Genomic DNA, 21,143 nt, shown 5'->3' with positions numbered 1-21,143 from the left:
AGAGAAACACTAGTTTCTCAAGATAGTCTCTGAAAATAAGACTCTAATCAAATAAATTTAAGAAATTCTTCTTACTAAATCTCATTCTCAGCGATTCGGAATGTAATGTATTAAAGGTGCTGGCAAGTGTTTCAGAAAATTTGTGTATCCCAGTATTTCTCAAGCTTACTTGAACATGGAACCTTTTATTTTTTCCCCTCCACATAATGTTAATATCCTGCAGAACTGATATTTTCCAGAGCACATCTAAAGAAATACTACCACATAAGTCATTCTGACCAAGAGTTAACTCTATGTGCTTGCTTTACTGGGCCTCCTCTTCTCCACCTCTCTATTTATTATTTCGATGATTTAGACAGTATTTTCTGACTCCACATATGTTATATGAGGATATCAACCTTTGTATGTCTTACTTTGCTTTACTTCTACCATCTATTTTCTGTCACTGTCTCTTTACTTTTTTACATTGTAAAGGTTGACGAAGTTTTCATTCTTTTCGATAACCATAATTTTCTTCCTTGTTTCTGGATCTGGATCTCCTGTGAGACAGCTGTTGGATATCCTGAATTAATTCTCTATATCAATAATATTTTATCTCAAATTTTCTGTTTCTGTCTAAAGTTCTGTGTAGGGGAGATTTCCTTGATTTTATCTTCCAATTCTTTTATTGGACTTTTTCTTTTTAAAGCTTTTTGGAGATATAATTTAATACCATATGATCCACCATTTCAGTGTACAATTCAACAGTTTTTACTATAATTTCAGAGTTGTACAACAACAAATATAACATAATTCTAGAATATTTAATTTCAAAAAGGAATCTCATACGCATGAGCAGTCACTCTTCCTTTCCCCACAATATCTACCAGCCTTAAGCAACCACTAATCTGCTTTTTGTCTGTATGGATTTACCTATGCTAGACATTTCATATAAAGAGAATCATGCAATATTTGGCCTTTTGTGACTGGCTTCTTTCACTTAGCATAATGTTTTCAAGGTTCATCCATGTTGTAACATGTATTTGGTACTTCATTACCTTTTATTGTCAAATAATATTCCATTGTATAGACATACCGCATTCTATTTATCTATTCATCATTACACTGAATAATGCCACTATAAATATTTGCGTACAAGATTTTATGTGGACATACATTTTTATGTATCTTGGGTATATAACCAGGAGTGGAACTACTGAATCATATGGTAACTCTATGTTTAACCTTTTGAGTAACTGACAGACTGCTATCCAAAGCTGCTGTACCATATTACATTCTCACCAGCAGTATATGAGTGTTCCAATTTCTCCACACTCTCTACAATGTTTCTTCTTGTACATCTTCCTGATTATTGCTCATTTTAAAAATACGCTGTCTTTTTATTTTTGAGTTGTAGGAGTTCTTTATATGTATTCTGGATACAAGCTGCTTATCAGTTACATGACTTGCAAATATCTTCTCCCATTCTGTGTGTCTGTTCACATTTTTGATGGTGTCATTTGTTGCACAAAGGCTCCTAGTTTTGATGAGATCCAATGAGTCAATGTTTTCTTTATCAGTTATGCTTTCAATGTTGTATCTAAGAAATCATTGCATAACCTTTATTGGACTTAACTTCAGCACTTATATGTTTAGTTTAAAAAAATCTTTTTGTTCTAATTGTATTTTTTTCATAGAAATATGTTTTTATTCCATAAGTACAATATCTTACCATACCTTTATAAGGATGTTAATTCCAGGTTTTTATTTTGAAAGTTCTGATCTTGAGTTATAATTCTTCTTGGGTCAATGTTTAAATTTATTTATCTTAGTTTTTCTCTTTAATGCTACTGGTTTCCTTCTTAAGTCTTGGATATTTGGCTATCAATTCATATTTAAAAGTTGGGGACTAAGTAGATTCTTTTAGGTAGCAGGTGCAGATTTTTCTCAGCTGTAGAATATCTGGGTTTTTTAGTTAAGTCTCTCTTTTCACCGGATGTCTATTTTATGGGCATAGCTTCTTGACTAACACACTTCAATTTAGAGAGGGAGGAAGGGGAGGGCACAGACAGCCTTTGGCATAGGTATCCCATAATGCTTTACTCAGTGTTTTACTATACAGGAACTCCATCTTAGCAATATTAGCTCATCCCTAGGCAATTTCTTCAGTTTCTTTGGCGAAGGCTCCTAAGTTTTGGTTTGGCATTTGCTTGGAGATAATAGACTGAACTATCTTTCCTTTACATGGCAGGGTAGGAGACTTAAAATGATGGAAGAAGAGTTGAACTGTGGGTGTAGTCCCTCTGCAGACAGACTCTCATATAAACCTGTTGGCTTGGTCCCCGTTTCTCACCCCACCCTTCCAGACTCTAAGCCTATCTGCTAGGCTGATTGGGTATCTTCTCGCAGAGCCCATGTTCTCTGGGTTGCCACTTCCTTACTCTGCTTAATCGGTCAACAGGTTTCCCATTGTTAAACTGTCTTACAGAAACCTGTCAAAAATCTCTCATCTGTTGATTATCCCTCTTTTGTGTGTTTGTTATTACAGATTTGTTATTTATTAACTTTTACTAGGAATTGGAATAGTGGTTCCAGGAGGAATGGAGCTTGAGCTCATATCACTATCCTGAACTTGAAGCATACCCAATATATTTTAAAGCCATCTTCCATCACTCCAGAGATACTATATCCTGAGTAGAAATGTGCTTTCATTTTGGTGTAACTTCCTTTTGAAAAGCTCTTTTGTCTGCATGTAATGGCACTTGAAAGAGAGATGCTAACTGTTCAAAAGATGGAGGTCATCCTTTATTAATTCCTCCCATTTTCTCACCCCAATCTTGCTGAGATATCCATCAATAAATCATGTCTACCCTAACTTCTCACCATCTCTTCTGCCATTACCTTAACCCAATCTACCATCATTTCATACTGAAACATCCTCCTTACTGAGCTCTTTTGATCTCTTACTTTTGTACCTTAAAATCTATTTGGCACACAGAATAGGGTAAGTAGACTCTAGTATGTGTCACTGCACTTAGAAAATCCCTGTAATGGCTTTCCATTGCTCATAGAATAAAATGCACAACCTCTTTAGGATGATATACATGGTCCAGTAATGATTTGGTCCTTGCTTGCCTATGCATAGTCATCTCCTCCCATTCTCCTTTTGCTCACTATATTGCCCATCTCTCTATTCTTCAAATGCCTTAAACTTTTTTCTCATTCAAGACATTGACAAACACAACTCTGAACCTCTACCTAGAATTTTCTTCCATCTACTCTTTGAACAGATGGCTCCTTCATTCTTTTGTTCTAGACTTAAATAAATTGTTCCTCAGATAATTCTTTCTGATCACCTTGTCCAAATACCTCCTAGTCCCAAGTATCCTGATCATCTCCTTCACAAAAGTATAAACAATTAATAATAATTTGTTTTCTTATGTACTGTGGCTCTCTCTTGGCTTTATTCATCAACATATACCCAGCACTTAAGCAATAATAAAACACAAAATAACTTTTCAATAAATATTTATCGAGAAGGCATTTAGTATTCATTTCACTATGATTTAAAGGCCTGAAAAGGAACCTTAGTAAACATGCTTTCAATGAATATCTACTTTTCTTGATATTACCAAAAAATAGACTAGGTCTTTACTCAATAGCAGACATAGCAATAAACTCTAAATAAATTAAAAGAGTCTAATATTTAAAATTAAAATATTAAAAAAGTCTAGACGAAAATGAAAGAGTAACTTTATCCCAACTGTATAAAAGAGGAAACAAAGACTATCAACAAGAAAGTAGGCAAGATCAATTATAATAAAAATAAACTTCTGAAACAATAAAAATATATTTCAAATTAATAAAAAAGTAATAGATTAAAATTGTCATTACATAGATGATACACAAAAGTTTACAAAAGGAAAACAGAGGAAACTGATATAACCCCAAAGAACAATTCTTTATGCCTTTAGATAAAAATCAATGACTAGAATAATTGTTTTCCTAATTAGGAAATAAAAAAATAATAAAACAAGCATTTTATTAAATACTTCCCATATTCCAGGCAATATGCTAGCCCCTGAAGATACAAATATGAAGATTCTATCTTTGTCCTAGTGGAGTTTGTATCCTAACTGGAAAGGTAGTCCTGTTTAGTCCTGTAACTACCTAAGTTAAAAGCTTAAAATTTAGTTTTGCCCTATAAAACTAAAGATAAACATTATGATTTATATAAATCATCATAATTTATTTAAATTACTATTAATGCTACGATTTAAAATGCTTCGCAATCACATTTATGCATTTTGGGGTCATATGAATTTAGAGCCAGTTGTTGAATAAGACAGTATTTATTAAACAAGCACTTATAAGAAATCAACTGTATTCCTAGGTTTTGAGGCTACAGAATGAATAAAACATAAGCCAAGTCCTGATCTTAGTCCACAGTCTATTAGCTTAGGCAGATATGTAAATAAATACATTATCAGCAATTCAATAAGTGCTACAGCAGAAAAATAAGAAAAATAAACAAAGTGCCATAGTAGGACAAAGGAGGAGATAAAAAATCCTGCATAAAAATGTCAGAGAAGATCTATTGGAAAGGAAAAAACGAGGGGAAAGAGTGGTATTCCAAAGAAAATGACACAAGATAAAGAGGTGAAGGTGCAAAGATTAAAAGTATATGGCATCTTTCAAAATTTACATATACTTTGATGTAGCTAACATCATATTGTGCAAGGGATGTGTGTGAAAGGGTTTGGATTTCAAGCAAGAGTGATTTGACCATATGTTGCATGTTTTAAAAAACGACTCAGAAATCTGTAAGGAGAAATTATTAGAATTTGGGATTAGATATGGAGAAATCATTTAGGAGGAAAAATGATAGGGCTTAAAATAAATATGAAAAGAAGATGGGATATGAGTGATATACGAAGAAGTCAGAAATAACAGAACTTAATAAGTAACTAATGGAGTTATGTGAACAAAGGAGAAGAATAAACCTAAAATGGCCTCCTGGTCTTCACCTCAGGCAAAATGGTTATTGTGTCATGAACCACACCTGAGGTGGTAAAAAGGAGACAACATAAGGATTTGGAAAATGTTCAGTTCTTTTCACAGTTAACAGAATTCAAATGTAAACAACTATGAGGCACAATCTTGCATTAATTAAAATAGACTAAATTAATAAAAGTGACAATGCCCATTGCTGAGGATTACTGAGGCGGGAGTGTGTGGCGGCGGGGAGGGTTCACTAGCACATTGCTGCCCTGCAACCTGGTGAAATCATTCTGAAAAAATCTGGCAACGAATGTAAGAGCCATAAAAATTATCATATACATACTTTGATCCAGAGACCCAACTTTTTGGAATGCAGCCCAAGGATGTAATTCAAAAGAAATAAAAAACCTATTTGTATAAAGATGTTTAGAGCTGTGCTATATATTACAGACAAAAACGGAAATAGCCCAAATGCCCAACAGTAAGGGAATGCTTAGGCAGATTTTAGTATATTAAAGCAATGGAATATTTTATTGCCATCAAGAATGACAAATATGAGAACTATGTAGGAATAAAGAAAGGGCAATATAAAGCAATGGGTAAAACATGCAGAACTCAAAATGACGCATATGCAATGATTGTGAATCTGTAAAATTATATCTGTACAACCAGAAGAATTAGAAAAGACCACAGAGCTGGTAATTTAGAGTGCTGGCATTTTTGTTATTGTTGGTTGAGCTGCTGGGAATATTTATGTGTTTCAAGTTATAGTTCACTGTATATTAAGTACACATAGATTAAGAAAGATAAATCTCCATTTTTTCCCTGGCATATAAAGAAAAAGTGCTCACCGGCACCTTTCCTTGCCCTAAGTGGTTTTCTCTGGTCTCATGAAAGAAGAGAAGCATCCATTTTGGTTTATTATTACATACCCAGTTCTTAATATGGTACTCAGCACATGTCAGTTACTCAAAAAATATTTGTAGAATGAATGGATGATTGATTTTGCTATTGAGAGGACATTGTCAGTCCCATGAGAATACATTAATCGAATTGTTAAAAAGGATAATCCAAAAGAATAACCACATGGACTTAAATAATAGAGTTACTGACTTGATTCTGAGAATAAAGTTCTACATGTGTGATTCTTATTTCCTAATTAAACATATAAAATGAGACCAACCTTTCCATGTCCATCCCATACATATATGTACACAGGCACACACACATACACAAGTACACAAACACGTACAGAGTAATTTCAAAGTTCTATGAAAGTATGCAAAGGGAAGCCCAGAGCTGCATTTGCAGGTAGGAGCCAAGGTCATGAAATTATTCTGCAAGAAAAAAGGGAGAAAGGAGAAGAATGGGAAAAGAACAGAAGCTGAAGTAAGGACTTTGGGATCCTTTGTAAAGAGGAAAATGCCTAAAATTAAATTTTAAGTTGTCAGTGTTGTTACAGTGTAAATCCTTCTGCCTTCCCAAACCTTCAGTAATATCTGCTATGATCATTTTCTTCAATCAAGACCTAGCCTCCACAGAAAGGAGGAGAGAGTCACAAGAGCATTCAAGCCACAAGGACTATCTATCTGGGAGGTTGGCCAAAGTTTTCTCTCTCCCCATATATCTTTGTTTGTATCCACATGGCATTTAATTTGGGTTGTGCACTTCACCAGAAAGTGTCTTACCCATCTTTGTATTTGCAGGAATAAATATATCGATCCAAGAGTATTGTCTTGATGCATACTATGTGTTCCAGAGGAACTCCTGGCTCTCCCAACTTCATTGTTCCCACCCTTCCAGCTTCAGTTATATTTCCACTTTGGGTCTTGGATTCAACATACATCTTTAGCCTTCCTCATGCTATTTCCTCTGACATTCTCTCTGACCCTGCATAACTGGACCCAACCTGCACGGATGGGTTATACCCACTATTCAGTCTGGGCCCAGAACAGCAGCAGGAGTGGGTCAGAGAGTATTTAACAGTGCTTTAAAAAATAATTATTAGATTCAGTCAAAATGAAATAAATCACATGATAACAATTCTCTAGAATATCTGCTAATTAATCTATTGGTTAATTTGTGCTTTAATCTATAAGTATTTGTAGTGTTTCTCAACTTTTTAACCTAGCTCCACTGGCTAGGATTTTGTCAAGTTTTATTTTCTGTAAGAGGACACAAAAACAGAGTAGACAATATTTTGCTTTTTTAAAAATCTAAAATGATGCTATGAAATGCTATAATATTAAATGTATTTTTTAAAACAATGCATGCCTTCTAACCTATCCTGGAGATTGTGATGTTCCTCTACAATCCCACCACCGTCTGCTGACTGTGGAAGGCCTGGAGAGATGAAAGGTTATTCCACTGTTTGATGGAGAATCCCTGCTTTAGAGTAGGGGAGATCACTATGGAAATTCTCTCTTTCCTTCTTAAGACAAAAATAACCAGGAAAAATACAAATATATCGATTCATTATGTTTAATGAACAATGTTATAAGAACTGCTAAATAATCTGACCTACCCATCTAGGAGGGCGATGACATTCTTCCTGGGCCTCCCAATATTAGGGCCATACAAGCTGGCTCTGGAGTAAATCCGGATGGGCTGCAACAGGCTCTTCAGCTGGATGTAATCCTTTCCCAACTGGCTGCCATTTACTGCCCGGCCATGCATGGTCCGATAGTTATTTGGCTCTAGATTAAAAGCAGACATGCAAGTCAGAGTTGAGAAAGATGAGGCTCTGCCAACCCTTTCCTGTCTACAGATTTCTCTGAAGTTTTCTTAACAATGTGAATACAATAACCAAAAAGAGGGTGTGAGCTAGCTTAACTTGAGGAACTACCCCAATAAAAAAGTCAAATGTCATTTTACCATTCTATTCATTCACAAACTAATCTTCACAAAAGATCTCCTAATCCGCGACAGAAAGCCTATACTGATTTTCAAGAGGTACTTTATAATGAATAATCTACTGGTTGAATCGTGTCCCCCTAAATTTCCCATTAACGAGAACTTCAGAATGTGACCTTATTTGGAAATAGAGTCTTTGAAGACGTAATTAGTTAAGATAAAGTGATATGGGATTTGGGTGTACCCTAAATCCAATAACTGATGTCTTTATAAGAGAAAGGAGAGGGAGACTGAAGTACACAAGCACACAAAGAAGGCCATGTGTCAATGGAAGCAACAACTGCAGTGACACTGCAACACCAAGAATTGCTGGCAGCTACCGGAAGCCAGGAGAGAGGCGTGGAATGTATTCTTCCTCAGAGCCTCCAGAAGGAATCAACCCTGGAGATGCTTTGATTTCAGACTTCTAGTCTCTTGAACTATAAGGGGATGAATTTCTGTTGTTTTATACTACCAAGCTCATAGTAATTTATTATGATAGGCTTAGGAAACTTATACAAATGGTAAACAAGGAAAGCTTCATAAATATGGACATTGTATAAAAAGTTAGAAAAAAAACTTAATCTTTAATAACAACAAAGTGGCTGAGTAAAATAATTTAGAGCAAAAACCCCCTCCCCCAGTTTTTCTTAACTTAGTAGTTCTAAAGGGGCAAGGAAATTCCTAAATACCAGCAGGTCCACTGCTGGAGGGGGCTAACTTGATTTGGAATGAAGCACATGTCCCAGAAAGACATCTAGGCAAGCTTGAGGTTTTGATACTGGTAGGGGCAAGAAAAAGACCAGCGGACTTGCAAGAAATTTAACAGGGAGATTTGGGAAATAAGATAGCCACAGTGGACCTTGACAAGCTCAAATATATCCCTTGTAGTCTGGAAGTCTGTGCATGCTCAGGAGAGACTGGAGAGGGCGCTAGCTCTCCATGCATTCTTAAATGAATGTGAAACCTTCATTCACATTATTCATAACATTATGAAGATATGAGAAGTCATGTCAGAAAGTAAAAGCTGGTCAGACTTATAAACTGCTTAAATTTTTAATGTGTTTCTCACCTACAGATTCACTGGCAAAGGGTGGAAGCCTTACTGGCTCCAGGTAAATAGAACCTCTGATCAAACACTGTCTCACCTTTAAGCTATGTTGACTCAGGGGCAACCCCTAGAAAGCTGGCCTTAAAAATAAAAGAAATATATTAAAAAATAAAAAAACTTAAGCGATATCAGCAGGTACATAATGTGAGGGAGATAGACTCTACAGAATTAGTCCGGTAAGTCATTAAACAAACAAATAAACAAACAAAAAACTACACATATAACCTCCAGGATGGAGGATTTGGAATTCAGACTTGTTTCGATGTATTATCTAAAATGTACAGTTTTCAACAACAAAAACTTATAACATGCAAAGAAATAGGAAAGTGTAACTCATAAATAAGACAAAAAAGTAGTAAATAGAAACTCTTTTAGAGGGCCCAAATGTTAGACTTAGCAGATAAGGAGGACTTCAAAACTGCTATTATAAATATGTTCAAAGAACTAAAGAGAACAATAAAAATTAAAGTATGATTTTACTGACTAATCAAATATAGAAATGGAAATTTAAAAAATGATCAAACGGAAATGTTGGAACTGAAATGGCTCTTCACATATAGGGGAACACAATGAAATTAACAGCTAAATTTTTAAGAGAAATAATGAAGGTGAGAAGACAGTGGGATGATATATTCAAAATGCTGAAAGAAAAAAATGTCAACCAAGAATTCTGTATGCAGCAATTTATCCTTCAAAGCTGAAAGTAAAATTTAACCTTCATGGCAAAACGAAGGACAGAATTCATTATGAGAAAATCTGCTTTACAAGGAATAAAAAAGGAAGTCTTTTTAGTTTGAAAGGAAATGACACCAGATGGTGACACAAAACTACACAAAAAAAAGAGAGAACACCAGTAAAGGTAATTACATAGGTAAATAAAAAAGATAGTTAAAAATATTCATTACTCTTAACTAATTTAAATAAGAGCTACATGAAACAAAATTTAGAAAACTGTATTGTTGGGCTTATAACATATAAAGATGTTATATTTAGAATAATAATGGCACAAATCAAAGAAAAATAAAGCTCTATTGGAGTAAAATTGCTATACATAACTGGAATTAAGTTATTACTCTATATTGTAATGAGTTAAAATATAGAAACTGCTAAGAAAGTAACTAAAACAAGACAAAAACAAATTAAAATTACACCTTAGACAATATCTATTTTGCATAAAAAGTCAGTAAAAGAGAAACAAGAAGATCAAAAAAAGAGAGAGAAAAAGAAATGGAAAACAGCAAGCTGAGAGATGTAAATTCAACCATATCAACAATCATATTAAACATAAATAAACACTCCAATTATAAGCAGAAATTATCACACTGAAAAAAATAACATCCAACTAAAGAGACACACTTTAAAGTCAAAGATACAAACAGGTTGAAACTAAAAGGATAGAAAAAAATATACCATGCAAACAGTAACCATAAGAGAGTTGGAATGACTATGCTAATATCAGACAAAATAGACTTTAAAACAAAAATGTTACTAGAGACAACATGAAGTATTTTATAAGGATGAGTCAATTTATGAGGCAGATAACAACAATTATAACTATACACATACCAACGACAGAACACCAAAATACATGAAGCACAACTGACAAAATTGAAAAGTAAAAAATTCAACAATAATAGGAGACTTGAGTACCACATTCTCAATAATGGATAGAACAACTAGACAGAAAATCAGTAAGGATATAAAAACACTTGACTAACACCATCAGCCAACTTAACTGATTTACATCTATAGAACACTCCACCCAACAACAGCAGGATAACACATTCTTTTCTAGTGCATATATAATATACTTCAGGACAGAACATATACTAGGCCATAAAACGAGTCTCATATATTCAAAGAGATTAAATCATATAATGTATGTGTTCTGACTATAATAGAATTAAACTAGAATTCAACAACAGAAAGAAATTTGAGAAATCTATAAATATTTGGAAATTAAACAAATAATCCATGAGTAGAAGAAGAAATCATAAGGGAATCAGAAACTATTTTTAATGGAATAAAATTGAAAATATAATATATAAAAACATATGCAATAACACCAAAGGCACAATCCGTAAAAAACTGGACTTCATTAAAAAAAACTACTGTTCTGCAAAAGATAATGTTAAGAGAATGAGAAGTTACAGACTGGGAGACAATACTTGCAAAAGACATATCTAATAAAGAATTGTTATCCAAAACATACAAAGAACTCTTAAAATGTAACAATAAGAAACAAACAACCTGATTAAAAAACGGGCCAAAGGCCTTAAGAGACACTTCACCTAAGAAGATATACAGGTGACAAATAAGCATATGAAAAGATGCTCCATATCATATGTCATTAAGGAACTGCAAATTAAAACAACAGTTAAATAACAGTACCTATTAAATATCTATTAAAATGGCCAAAATCTGTAACAAAGACACCACCAAATACTAGCTGGATGTGGAACAACAGGAACCCTCATTCATTTCTGGTGGGAATGCAAAATGATACAGTCACTTTGGAAGAGTTTGGTAGTTTCTTACAAAACAAAACAAAACAAAACAAAACAAAACAAAACAAAACAAAACAAAAGCAAACTCTTACCATAAGATCCAGCAATTGTGCTCTTTATTATTTACCTAAAGTAGTTGAAAACTTATGTCCACACTTTTGTCTGCACATGGATTTATAGCTGCTGAGTTTATAATTGCCAAAACTTGGAGGCAACCAATAGATCTTTCAGTAGATGAATCGATATATAAACTGTGGTACATCCAGACAATGGAATATTATTCAGCACTAAAGAGAAATGAGCTATCAAGCCATGAAGAGACATGGAAGAACCTTAAATGCCTATCGATAAGTGAAAGAAGCCAATCTGAAAAGGCCACGTACCATACGATTCTGGAAAAGGCAAACCTATTAAGATAGTAAAAAGATCAGTGGTTGCCAGGGTTGGGAAAGGAGAAAGAGAGATGAATAGGTGGAGCACAGAGGATTTTCAGGGTAGTGAAAATACTCTGTATACTATAATGATAGATACATGTCATTATACATTTGTCCAAACTCATAATACGTGCACACGAAAAGTGAACCATAATGTAAACTATGGACTTCGGATGATTACAATGTATTAACGTAGGTTCATTAATTATAACTAGTGTACCACTCTGGTGGGAGACATTGACAGTGGAGGAGATTATCCATGTATGGGGTAAGGGAGTATATGGAAACCTTCCTCTCAATTTTGTTGTGAACCTAAAACTCCTCTTTAGAAAAGTCTCAAAAACAGGAAATTTGGACATACAAAAAGATGCTAGGGATGCACACAAAGAGGGAAGGCCATGTAAGAACACAGCGAGAAGATGGCTATCTGAGAACCAAGGAAAGAGGCTTCAGGAGAAACCAGATCTGATGATACCTTGAATCTGGGCTTCTAACTTTCTAACTGTGAGAAAATAATTTTTTATTGTTTAGGGAGGAAAAAAAGCAGTGCTTACAGGGAAATTTATAGCCTTAGACTCCAATTAGACTCCTATTAGAAAAGAAGAAAGATCTCTAATCAATAACCTAAGCTTCTTTCTTAAAGGAAAAAAAGAAGAGAAAACTAAACCCAAAGCAAGAAGAAGGAATGAAATAATGAAAATTAGAGTGGAAATCAATGGTATAAAATAATAGAGAAAATCAATAAAAGCAAAAGTTGTTTCTTTGAAAAAATGAACAAAATTGAAATACTTGTAGCTAGACTAACCAAGAAAAAGAGAGAAGTTACAGATTACCAAAATTAGCAATGAAAGAGGAAACACCACAAAGGACCACACAATAATTAAAAGGATAAGAGATTACTATGAACAACTTTATGCAATAATTTAGACAACTTAGATGAATTGAAAAACTTTCGAGAAAGACACAAATTACTAAAACTGACTCCAAAAGAAATAGAAAATCTAAATAGGTCTATGACAACAAAAGACGTTGAATTAGTCATTAAAAATATTTCCACAAAGAAAGTGCAGACCCAGATGGCTTCATTGGTGACTTCTATCAAACACTTAGGGAAGAAATAATACCAATTCTTTACAAACTCTTCCAGAAAAAGAAAGAAGGAACATTTACCAGCTTATTTTATGAGGCTAATATTCCCCTAATGCCAAAGCTGGAAAAAGACATCACAGGAAAACTACAAGCAAATATCTCTCATAAATATAGAATGAAAAATCCCCAATAAAATATTTACAAACTGAATCTAGCAATATATACACACACATACATATATAAAGTATTATAAACCATAACCAAGTGAGACTTATTCTTTGAATGTAAAGTTGATTTAATATCAAAACCCAACTAATGTAAAATACCATATTAATAGACTAACAGACCAAAACCGCATTATCATCTCAGTAGTGAAAAAAAAAAGCCATTTGACAAAATCCAACACCTGTTCCTGATAAATGCTCTCAACAAACTATGAGTAGAAGCATAAACTATGCTTAATGGTAAAACATCACACTGAATGGTAAAATATTGAATGTTTTCCCCCTAAGATTAGGAACAAGGCAAGGATGTGTGCTCTTACTACTTAGGTTCGACATTTGTATTAGAGGTTCTAGCCAGCGCAATCAGACAAGGAAAAGAAATGAAAAACACCTAAATTGGAAAGGAAGAAGTAAAACTGTCTTCATTCTCAGACAACATATCCTGTATACAGAAAATCCTAAAGAATTCACATATATGGGAGAAAAATACAAGATCTAAAAGATAAGTTCAGCAAGGCTAGAGGATAAAGAACAATATATAAAATCAATCATATTTCTAAATACTAAGCAATGCACAACACAAAAATGAAATTTAAAAAATAATTCCATTCACAATTACATCAAAAAGAATAAAATACTTAAGAATAAATTTAAAAAAAAAACTGCAATGCTTGTACATGGAAAACTACAAAACACTGCTGAAAGAAATTAAAAGTTAAATAAGTGGGGGGAGATAATCTATACTCATGGATAGGAAGACTTGATATTGTTAAGACAGCAATCCCCCCAAAAGTGATATAGATTCAATGCTGTCTCTATTAAGACTCCAGCAGGTTTTAAGGAAATTAACAAGCTGATCCTAAAATTTACCTGGAAATGCAAAATACCTAGGATACCCAAAACAATTTTGAAAAAGAACAAAGTTGGAGGAATTACACTTCCCAATTTCAAAACTCATTATAAATCTATTGTAATCAGGACAATGTAGTCTTAGTACAGGACAGAGAGAATTAAGAGTCCAGAAATAAATCAATTTATGTACAATTGATTCTTGACAAAAGTGTCAAGAGAATTCAAATAGGTAAAGGATAGTCTTTTAAGCAAACAGTGCTGGGACAAGTTGATATCCACATGCAGAAAGATGAAGACTCTTACTTCTCACCATACTCAAAAATTAACTCCTAATGGATCTTATGCCCAAATGTAAGAGCAAAACCTATAAAATCTTTAGAAGAAAATATAGAAAATAACACTTTGTGATATTGAATTAGGCAAAGATATGACACCAAAATCACAATCTGTAAAATAAAAATTTGATAAATTAAATTTTATCAAAATTCAAAACTTCTGTACTTCAAAAGATGCCACAAAGGAAATGAAAAGATAAGCTACACACTGGGAGAAAATGTATGCAAATCATATATTTGGTAAAGAACTTATATCCAGAATATATTTAAAACTATTACAACTCAATAAGATAACCCAATTAAAAGGGCAAAAGATTTGAGTAGACATTTCACCAAAGAAGATGTAGGAATGGCTGATAAACACATGAAAAGATGTTCAATATCATTTGTCATTAAGGAGTGCTAATTAAAACCATATTAAGATGGCTTTAAACCCACTAGAATGGTTACAATAAAAAAGACAGATATTATAAAGTGTTTCCAAAGATGTAGAAAAACTAGAATCCTCATACATCACTGGTGAAATGTAAAATGGTACAGTTACTTCAGAAAATAGTTTAGCAGTTTGTTAAAAAATAAATATAAATATGTCATACAAACTAGCAACTCTACTCTTCTCCTAGATATGTTCTTAAGAGAAATGAAAGCATATATCTATACAAAGACTTGTATGTGAATGTTTATAGCAGCATTATTTATCACAGACAAAAAGTAGAAACAATCCAAATGTCTGTCATCTGGTGAATGGAAAAGCAAAATTAGATATATGTCTATACATCGGAACACTATTCAGCAATAAAAATGAATGAACTACTTTTACATGCTACAATATGGATAAACTTCAAAACGTGATAAGTGAAAGAAATCAGATGCAAAAGATTATATATTGTTTCCAGTTATATGAAATGTCCATAAAAGACAAACCTATAAAGACAGAAAGCAGATTAGTTTTTCCTGAAACTGGAAATGGTTACAGGGATTGACTGCAAACTGGCATGAGGGATCTTTTTGGTGTGATGGATATGTTTTAAAATTGGACTGTGGAGATGATTGCACAAGTCTGTGAATTTACTAAGAATCACTGAATTGTAAAATGAACAGGAAGAAAGGGAGGAGAGAGAGAGGAATGAGGGAAGGGGGGAGGGAGGAGTACATTAATTCACTGTTAGAAAAGCAATAGGGTCAAGTTGAATACTTTGAATTACTAAAGGGCAAAAATGTGAGAGGGGAGATAATGATAAACTGTTTTCACATTCTATTTATTATCTATCTCCTCTACTAGGATGTATGTAGGCAAGGACATTGATCTATTATTTACTGTTTTACTTCTCAAAGGTACAGTACCTTTAGCACACAGTAGGCAGTCAAAATTTGTTGAATGAAGTGAAGAAAGCCAAGAAGTTTTAATACCATTTTTTAAAAGGTAGTAGAAAAACCATCTCCCTTTCTGTTAGAAGTCCTAAGTTCCTGACATAGATTTAGCACTTCCTGCTGCCTTTTAACAATTCGCTTTACCCTTTTCAGTGTTTCCTCATCTACATAGTACTTACTTTATTAGGCACTTTAGCATTTTGAGGTCCAAATAGAAGAGTATTAGGAAGTACTATGTAAACTAAATAATATGCAAATATAGGATGACAATATTGCTGCTAATTACAAATGTAAACCTCCTGAGGAGGTAACTCTAAGTCTTTTGTCACCAACCAGTGGCAGAGAATATGCATCCCTTTAAAATAAAAAAGATAAACACGCAATATTCTTTTTTTTTTTTTTTTTTGGTAACAGCAGTATTGAGATATAATTTACATACTATACAATTCACCAAGTTAATATATATAATTCAGTGGTTTTAAGTATATTCACACAATTGTGCAACCATCATCATAACAAATTTTAGGGTATTTTCATCACCCCCAAATGAAATCTTGTGCCCCTTAGCAATTACCCCTCATCCCCGAAGTCACCCCTAGGGATAGGCAATCATTAATCTACCTTCTGTCTCTTTAGACTTGCTTATTCTGGACATTTCATATAAAGAGAATTATACAGTGTATGATTTGCAACTTTCATTTAGCATAATCTTTTCAAGGCTCGCCCATGTTGTAGCATGTATCAGTATTTCATTCCTTTTTATGGCCAAATAATAATCCATTGTATGGCTATACCCCATTTTACTTATCCATCCATGAGCTGATAGACATTTGGGTGATTTTTTTTTTTTTTTTTTTGGCTATTCTGAGTAATGCTACTATGAATATTTGTGTACGAGTTTTTGCGTGGACATATATATTCATTATTACAGATATTTACCTAGGAGTAAAATTGCTAAGTCATATATAACTCTATGTTTAACTTTTTGAGGAATTGCCAAATTGTTTTCCAAATTGGCTATATCATTTTACATTCTCACCAGCAGTGTGTGAGGGTTCCAATTTCTACGCACCTTTGCCAAAAGTTGTTTTCCTTTTTTATTATTATGGCCATCTCAGTGGATGTGAAGTACTACTTCATTGTGGTTTTGATTAGTTTTTCCTTGGTGGCTAGTAATGTTGAGCATCTTTTTATATGTTTATTGACCATTTATACTTCTTTAAAGAAATGTCTATTCAAATCCTTTGCCCAATAGTATTCTTTTAACTGATTCTTGTGTTGTCCTTAGTATGAAGTGAAACAACACAAAAAATGATACTCATAGCTCCAAGAAATAGGTCTACACTGTGGCTCAGTCTTTTTTTTTTTTTTTTCTAATTAATAGACTTTATCTTTTAGGGCAATTTTTGGTTTATAGAAAATTACATAGATGGTACAGATAGTTCCTGTATACACCCCATCCTCTCTCTCCACATACACAACTCTCCCTATTATTAACATCTTGCCTTGGTGTAATATATTTGTTACAACTGATGAACTAATAGTGATACATTACTATAACTCAAGTCCATGGTTTACATTAGGATCTACTCTTTGTGTCCTAAGGCTGTATGTGTTTTGATAAATGAATAATGTCATGTATCTATTATTACAATATTATACAAAATAAGTTCATGCCCCAAAATCCCATACGATACCTATTCATCTTTCCCTATGTTCTCCTGGGCTCCTGGCACCACTGGTGTGTTCACTCTCTATAGCTCTACCTTTACCAGAATGTCATATAGTTGAAATCATGGCTCACGGTCTTTTAAATGAGATATGGAGTTGTCCTCATATGCTATGAACAGCACTGCTGGTATGTGTCCAGTATCTGAAGCCAAAAAATGACCGAAGCACGTTTACTGTCCTTGTCAATCTGATATGGACAGAGAAGTTACTGGCGTGTCAATGAGGTAAGTCAGAACAACAGATTCCATCTTAGCTTTTACAAGTTATGGAACGGTTTTAAAATATTTAAGAACAGTAGGCCAGAAATCTATTGGATCATGTCAGTTAGATGTGTTCTCTTTCATAGTATTCTGTTCTAAGCAAACAAAGGCGGATGTTTAAGAAATGAGTAGAAGTGATAATTATTTATTCTTTTTCTTAAAGAGTTAGTTGTACCTGAGTCATATCAACGATAACAATAAAACAAATGATCTTGGTCATATCAACAATTCGCCCAACCTTCAATATGTAGTAGCTATTCCACAAATGCATTCTTCAACTACCTGTGACACTAAACAGCTAAACACTGTAAACTGTAACACTAAACCATGTCTATGAGAGAACATGGTTCTCCACTATAACAATTAACTCAAAGAATTGATGAAATTCAAACCACTAAATTCCCTTAATAATCAAAGATTTACTGAAGTGTTTATAAATATAAACTATAAATTTATCAACACTTTTATGCATTATTTGTATTTTATCCTATGTGTTGGTTTAATAACTTCTCTGATTTAGTTTATACTCCTTTCTAACTATAAAAGCTCTTTCCAGTTCTAATATATGGGTTTTCATCATTCAAAAGTCTTGAGTTTATCCTGGCTTTACCTTTACATAACAAGCTCCTAGAGACTAGGAATTCTTTGTTGTGTATATTCATTCTCCTCCACAGTATGCTCTACCAAGTGATGTAGCAGTAGAGAAGGACTTTAAGGATATCCTCCAACTCCAACTCCAGCACTTGGAATATTTTGCACAGCAGGTGCTCAATAGCACATATGCACTAAATGCAGGAATGAATAAATGGCATGAAAGTATATATATATATATATATGTATGTATGTGGGTATGCAGAAAAGAACTGAGAAGCTAAAGGTGATGAAGATAAGAAGCAGACAGGGAGTGGGAAAGGAGAAAAATAAGCAAGTAAAGAACTACATATGGTTTTTCATTTTCCCCTCTCCTCTTATTTTTCCCTCTTCTCCTTCCCTAACCATCAAAACTCTATCATATGAAAACATAGTTCTCTAAAGCGCTGAGATATGACCTAGCCTCATAAACAATTGGTAGTGTGTTTGAAGACAGTGGCTCAACTTTGTGTTTGGCCTTACAAGGCTATAATTCTTATATATACACAAATATATACAATCAAAAGGTATATAAATGGCTATACATAAATACAGCATGCATTTATCTATACGAACAGACTAAAAGCTTAATAAATATTGAGTGAATAAATGACTAAACAAAACTGAGCTGCCAGATTCATCATCCCTAAGTAGCTAAATTTTGTAAGGTCAAAAATTTTATTTTATGAAATTGCTCAGTAGATATCTGGTTCCAAGGAACTGAGTCATATAACTAAAATCATAAGAGAATAATTGGTGAATGTATAGGTCAGGTGTAGGGATGAATATATGACACTGATTAAGTTATTAATTACAGTAGGTTTTACTTGCTCACAGAAGTATGTAGATCAATTTGGGGAGCATACTTAATTTAGCAATTCATCATGCAGAGTTCAGTTAGAGGTATTACATTATTTTCAGAGGATTTTTGTTAAAGATAGCACTTTAAGCAACAAACATCATGTCCCTGGAGTAGTAGGACTAAAATTTTTATTCTACAATTCCAAGGTTTGAGTCCCAGCTTCAAACTTTTCCTGGCTCTTCCTTACTTTATATTCACCAATGATTAACAGAAATGCAAATAATTATAATCGTCACCTAGCATTGATCAAATCAGAGTTTACAGTTTATGACATTTAAGGAAGCATTTTATATCTACAAAATATAGTTAAAAGTCTTGTACCAAGAAAGTCATTCTTTCATAGATTTTGACATCCTAAACTTTTGTAATCTTCACCTTTTTTAGAATATTATTTTATTTTATTATTACTTTCATGTATATAGTACATTGGTTAGACCTTTACATAATTTATGAAATGATCCCTCAACTTATTTTATCTTCCCTCTGGCTCTACACGTAGTCATTACATTACTGCTGGCTGCACTTCCTATGTCATGCTCCCCATCCTTTTGATATTGGGTATATCTTGCTATTCACTGCTTTTAAAGGAAAAAAAAAAGTTAGTCACCCAAAGTTTAGCCACTCTTGGAGAAACAACCAAAGAAATGCCTACTTTTGATTTTCCAATACTAGACTTGGCCTAAAATGTTTGTGTTAACGTGATGTGGGTATATGGGAAGGTGAGTTCTAACAGGACTGCTCAGGTCCACTGGCTCTCCCTAAATCTAGATATAATAATTAAACTATTACCTCTGTACAGAAAGATAAAGTTACAAGAAGAAAATAGATAAAAGTTTGGAAAGGCAAGTCTAGGCCAGGAGGATGGCCATGCAGATAATTTTTGAAGGGGAAGAGTCTGAATATACAACAGAATAGTTGTGAGCAGAATACACAAGATATCTTAAGGGATATAATTCTAACACAAGAAAAACTATCAGTAGTTGTAAAATAAATTAGAAGAAGCAGCAAAAAAGTCTTCCTCAAACCCTAAAAGGTATGTTGAGTTGGGCAGACTATTTATTAGTCATATCAAAAAATCAGAAATGCAGTTTTTAAAATAAAAGGAAAGTGGGAGGAGAAAGGACAAACTCTAGTCTTCTTGACTAGAGACTCAAACATCATCTGTGTCATCCTGGATAGAAATGTTCATAAAAACATTTCCAGATATTTTCTACTTTATTGAATTTTTAAGTTAATAGATTTGGTTATTTTCCTATCTATATACTTATTTATTTTCTTATCTGTCACTGTGCCTTTTCTCCTCCCTATAAAAATTTGATGATGGTAATCAAGTGTTGTGTGGCTAAGGTGGACTAAACGGCATTTTAAAAATGTAATTAGCTCCATCTCCAAACTATGTAGCATAATTTTGGGGAAGGAGGTGGATGGGAAGGGAAGCTCTCAGTTGTCTGGAATGGATAGGTATATATAGAAATTGGTATCACTCCATTTATACTAATTAAAGATTTATTTAGTTTAGCAAGCTCCCACATTCAGCGATGCCAAAAACCCTGGAGAAATTATTACCTATCAATTACTTATAGGTATGTTTTGATTGCTTTGGGTTTATCTAGAACTAGCTGATTTTTAAAAAATAAATCAATGGTATTTAAGTAGCACAATATTTTAAGCAAACAAAAATAAAGCCTTCAGCCTTTAGGCAGAGCATGTATTCTCTAGTTCATCAGAGGCCCTACCACTCCTTGCTGTCTTATACTCACCCATTTTAAACATTACACCTAATTGGTCCCTCATGACAGGTTTAATGCCCTGTTTGGAGAATGCACTGTTTGAAGAATAGTTTATTCTGTTTGGGGAAGAGAGCT

At 33.5% G+C, this 21,143-nt stretch overlaps 1 protein-coding gene across 3 annotated transcripts in view; it reads right to left on the bottom strand.

Annotated features, from left to right (window-relative positions):
- Positions 1 to 21,143, bottom strand: part of HPSE2 (heparanase 2 (inactive)) — a 536,390-nt gene that overhangs the window by 194,521 nt on the left and 320,726 nt on the right. For all 3 annotated transcript variants that reach the window (XM_039871547.1, XM_039871548.1, XM_039871549.1), the window contains one exon: positions 7,505 to 7,676. In XM_039871547.1, the coding sequence (XP_039727481.1) occupies positions 7,505 to 7,676 (172 nt within the window). The remainder of the gene's footprint in view (positions 1 to 7,504; positions 7,677 to 21,143) is intronic.

This window comes from Pteropus medius, unplaced genomic scaffold (assembly GCF_902729225.1).
Source record: "Pteropus medius unplaced genomic scaffold, Ma_sr-lr_union100, whole genome shotgun sequence".
NCBI lineage: Eukaryota > Metazoa > Chordata > Mammalia > Chiroptera > Pteropodidae > Pteropus > Pteropus medius.
The sequence above is the reverse complement of the archived record's forward strand: the minus strand, read 5'-3'. Positions and strand labels throughout refer to the sequence as shown.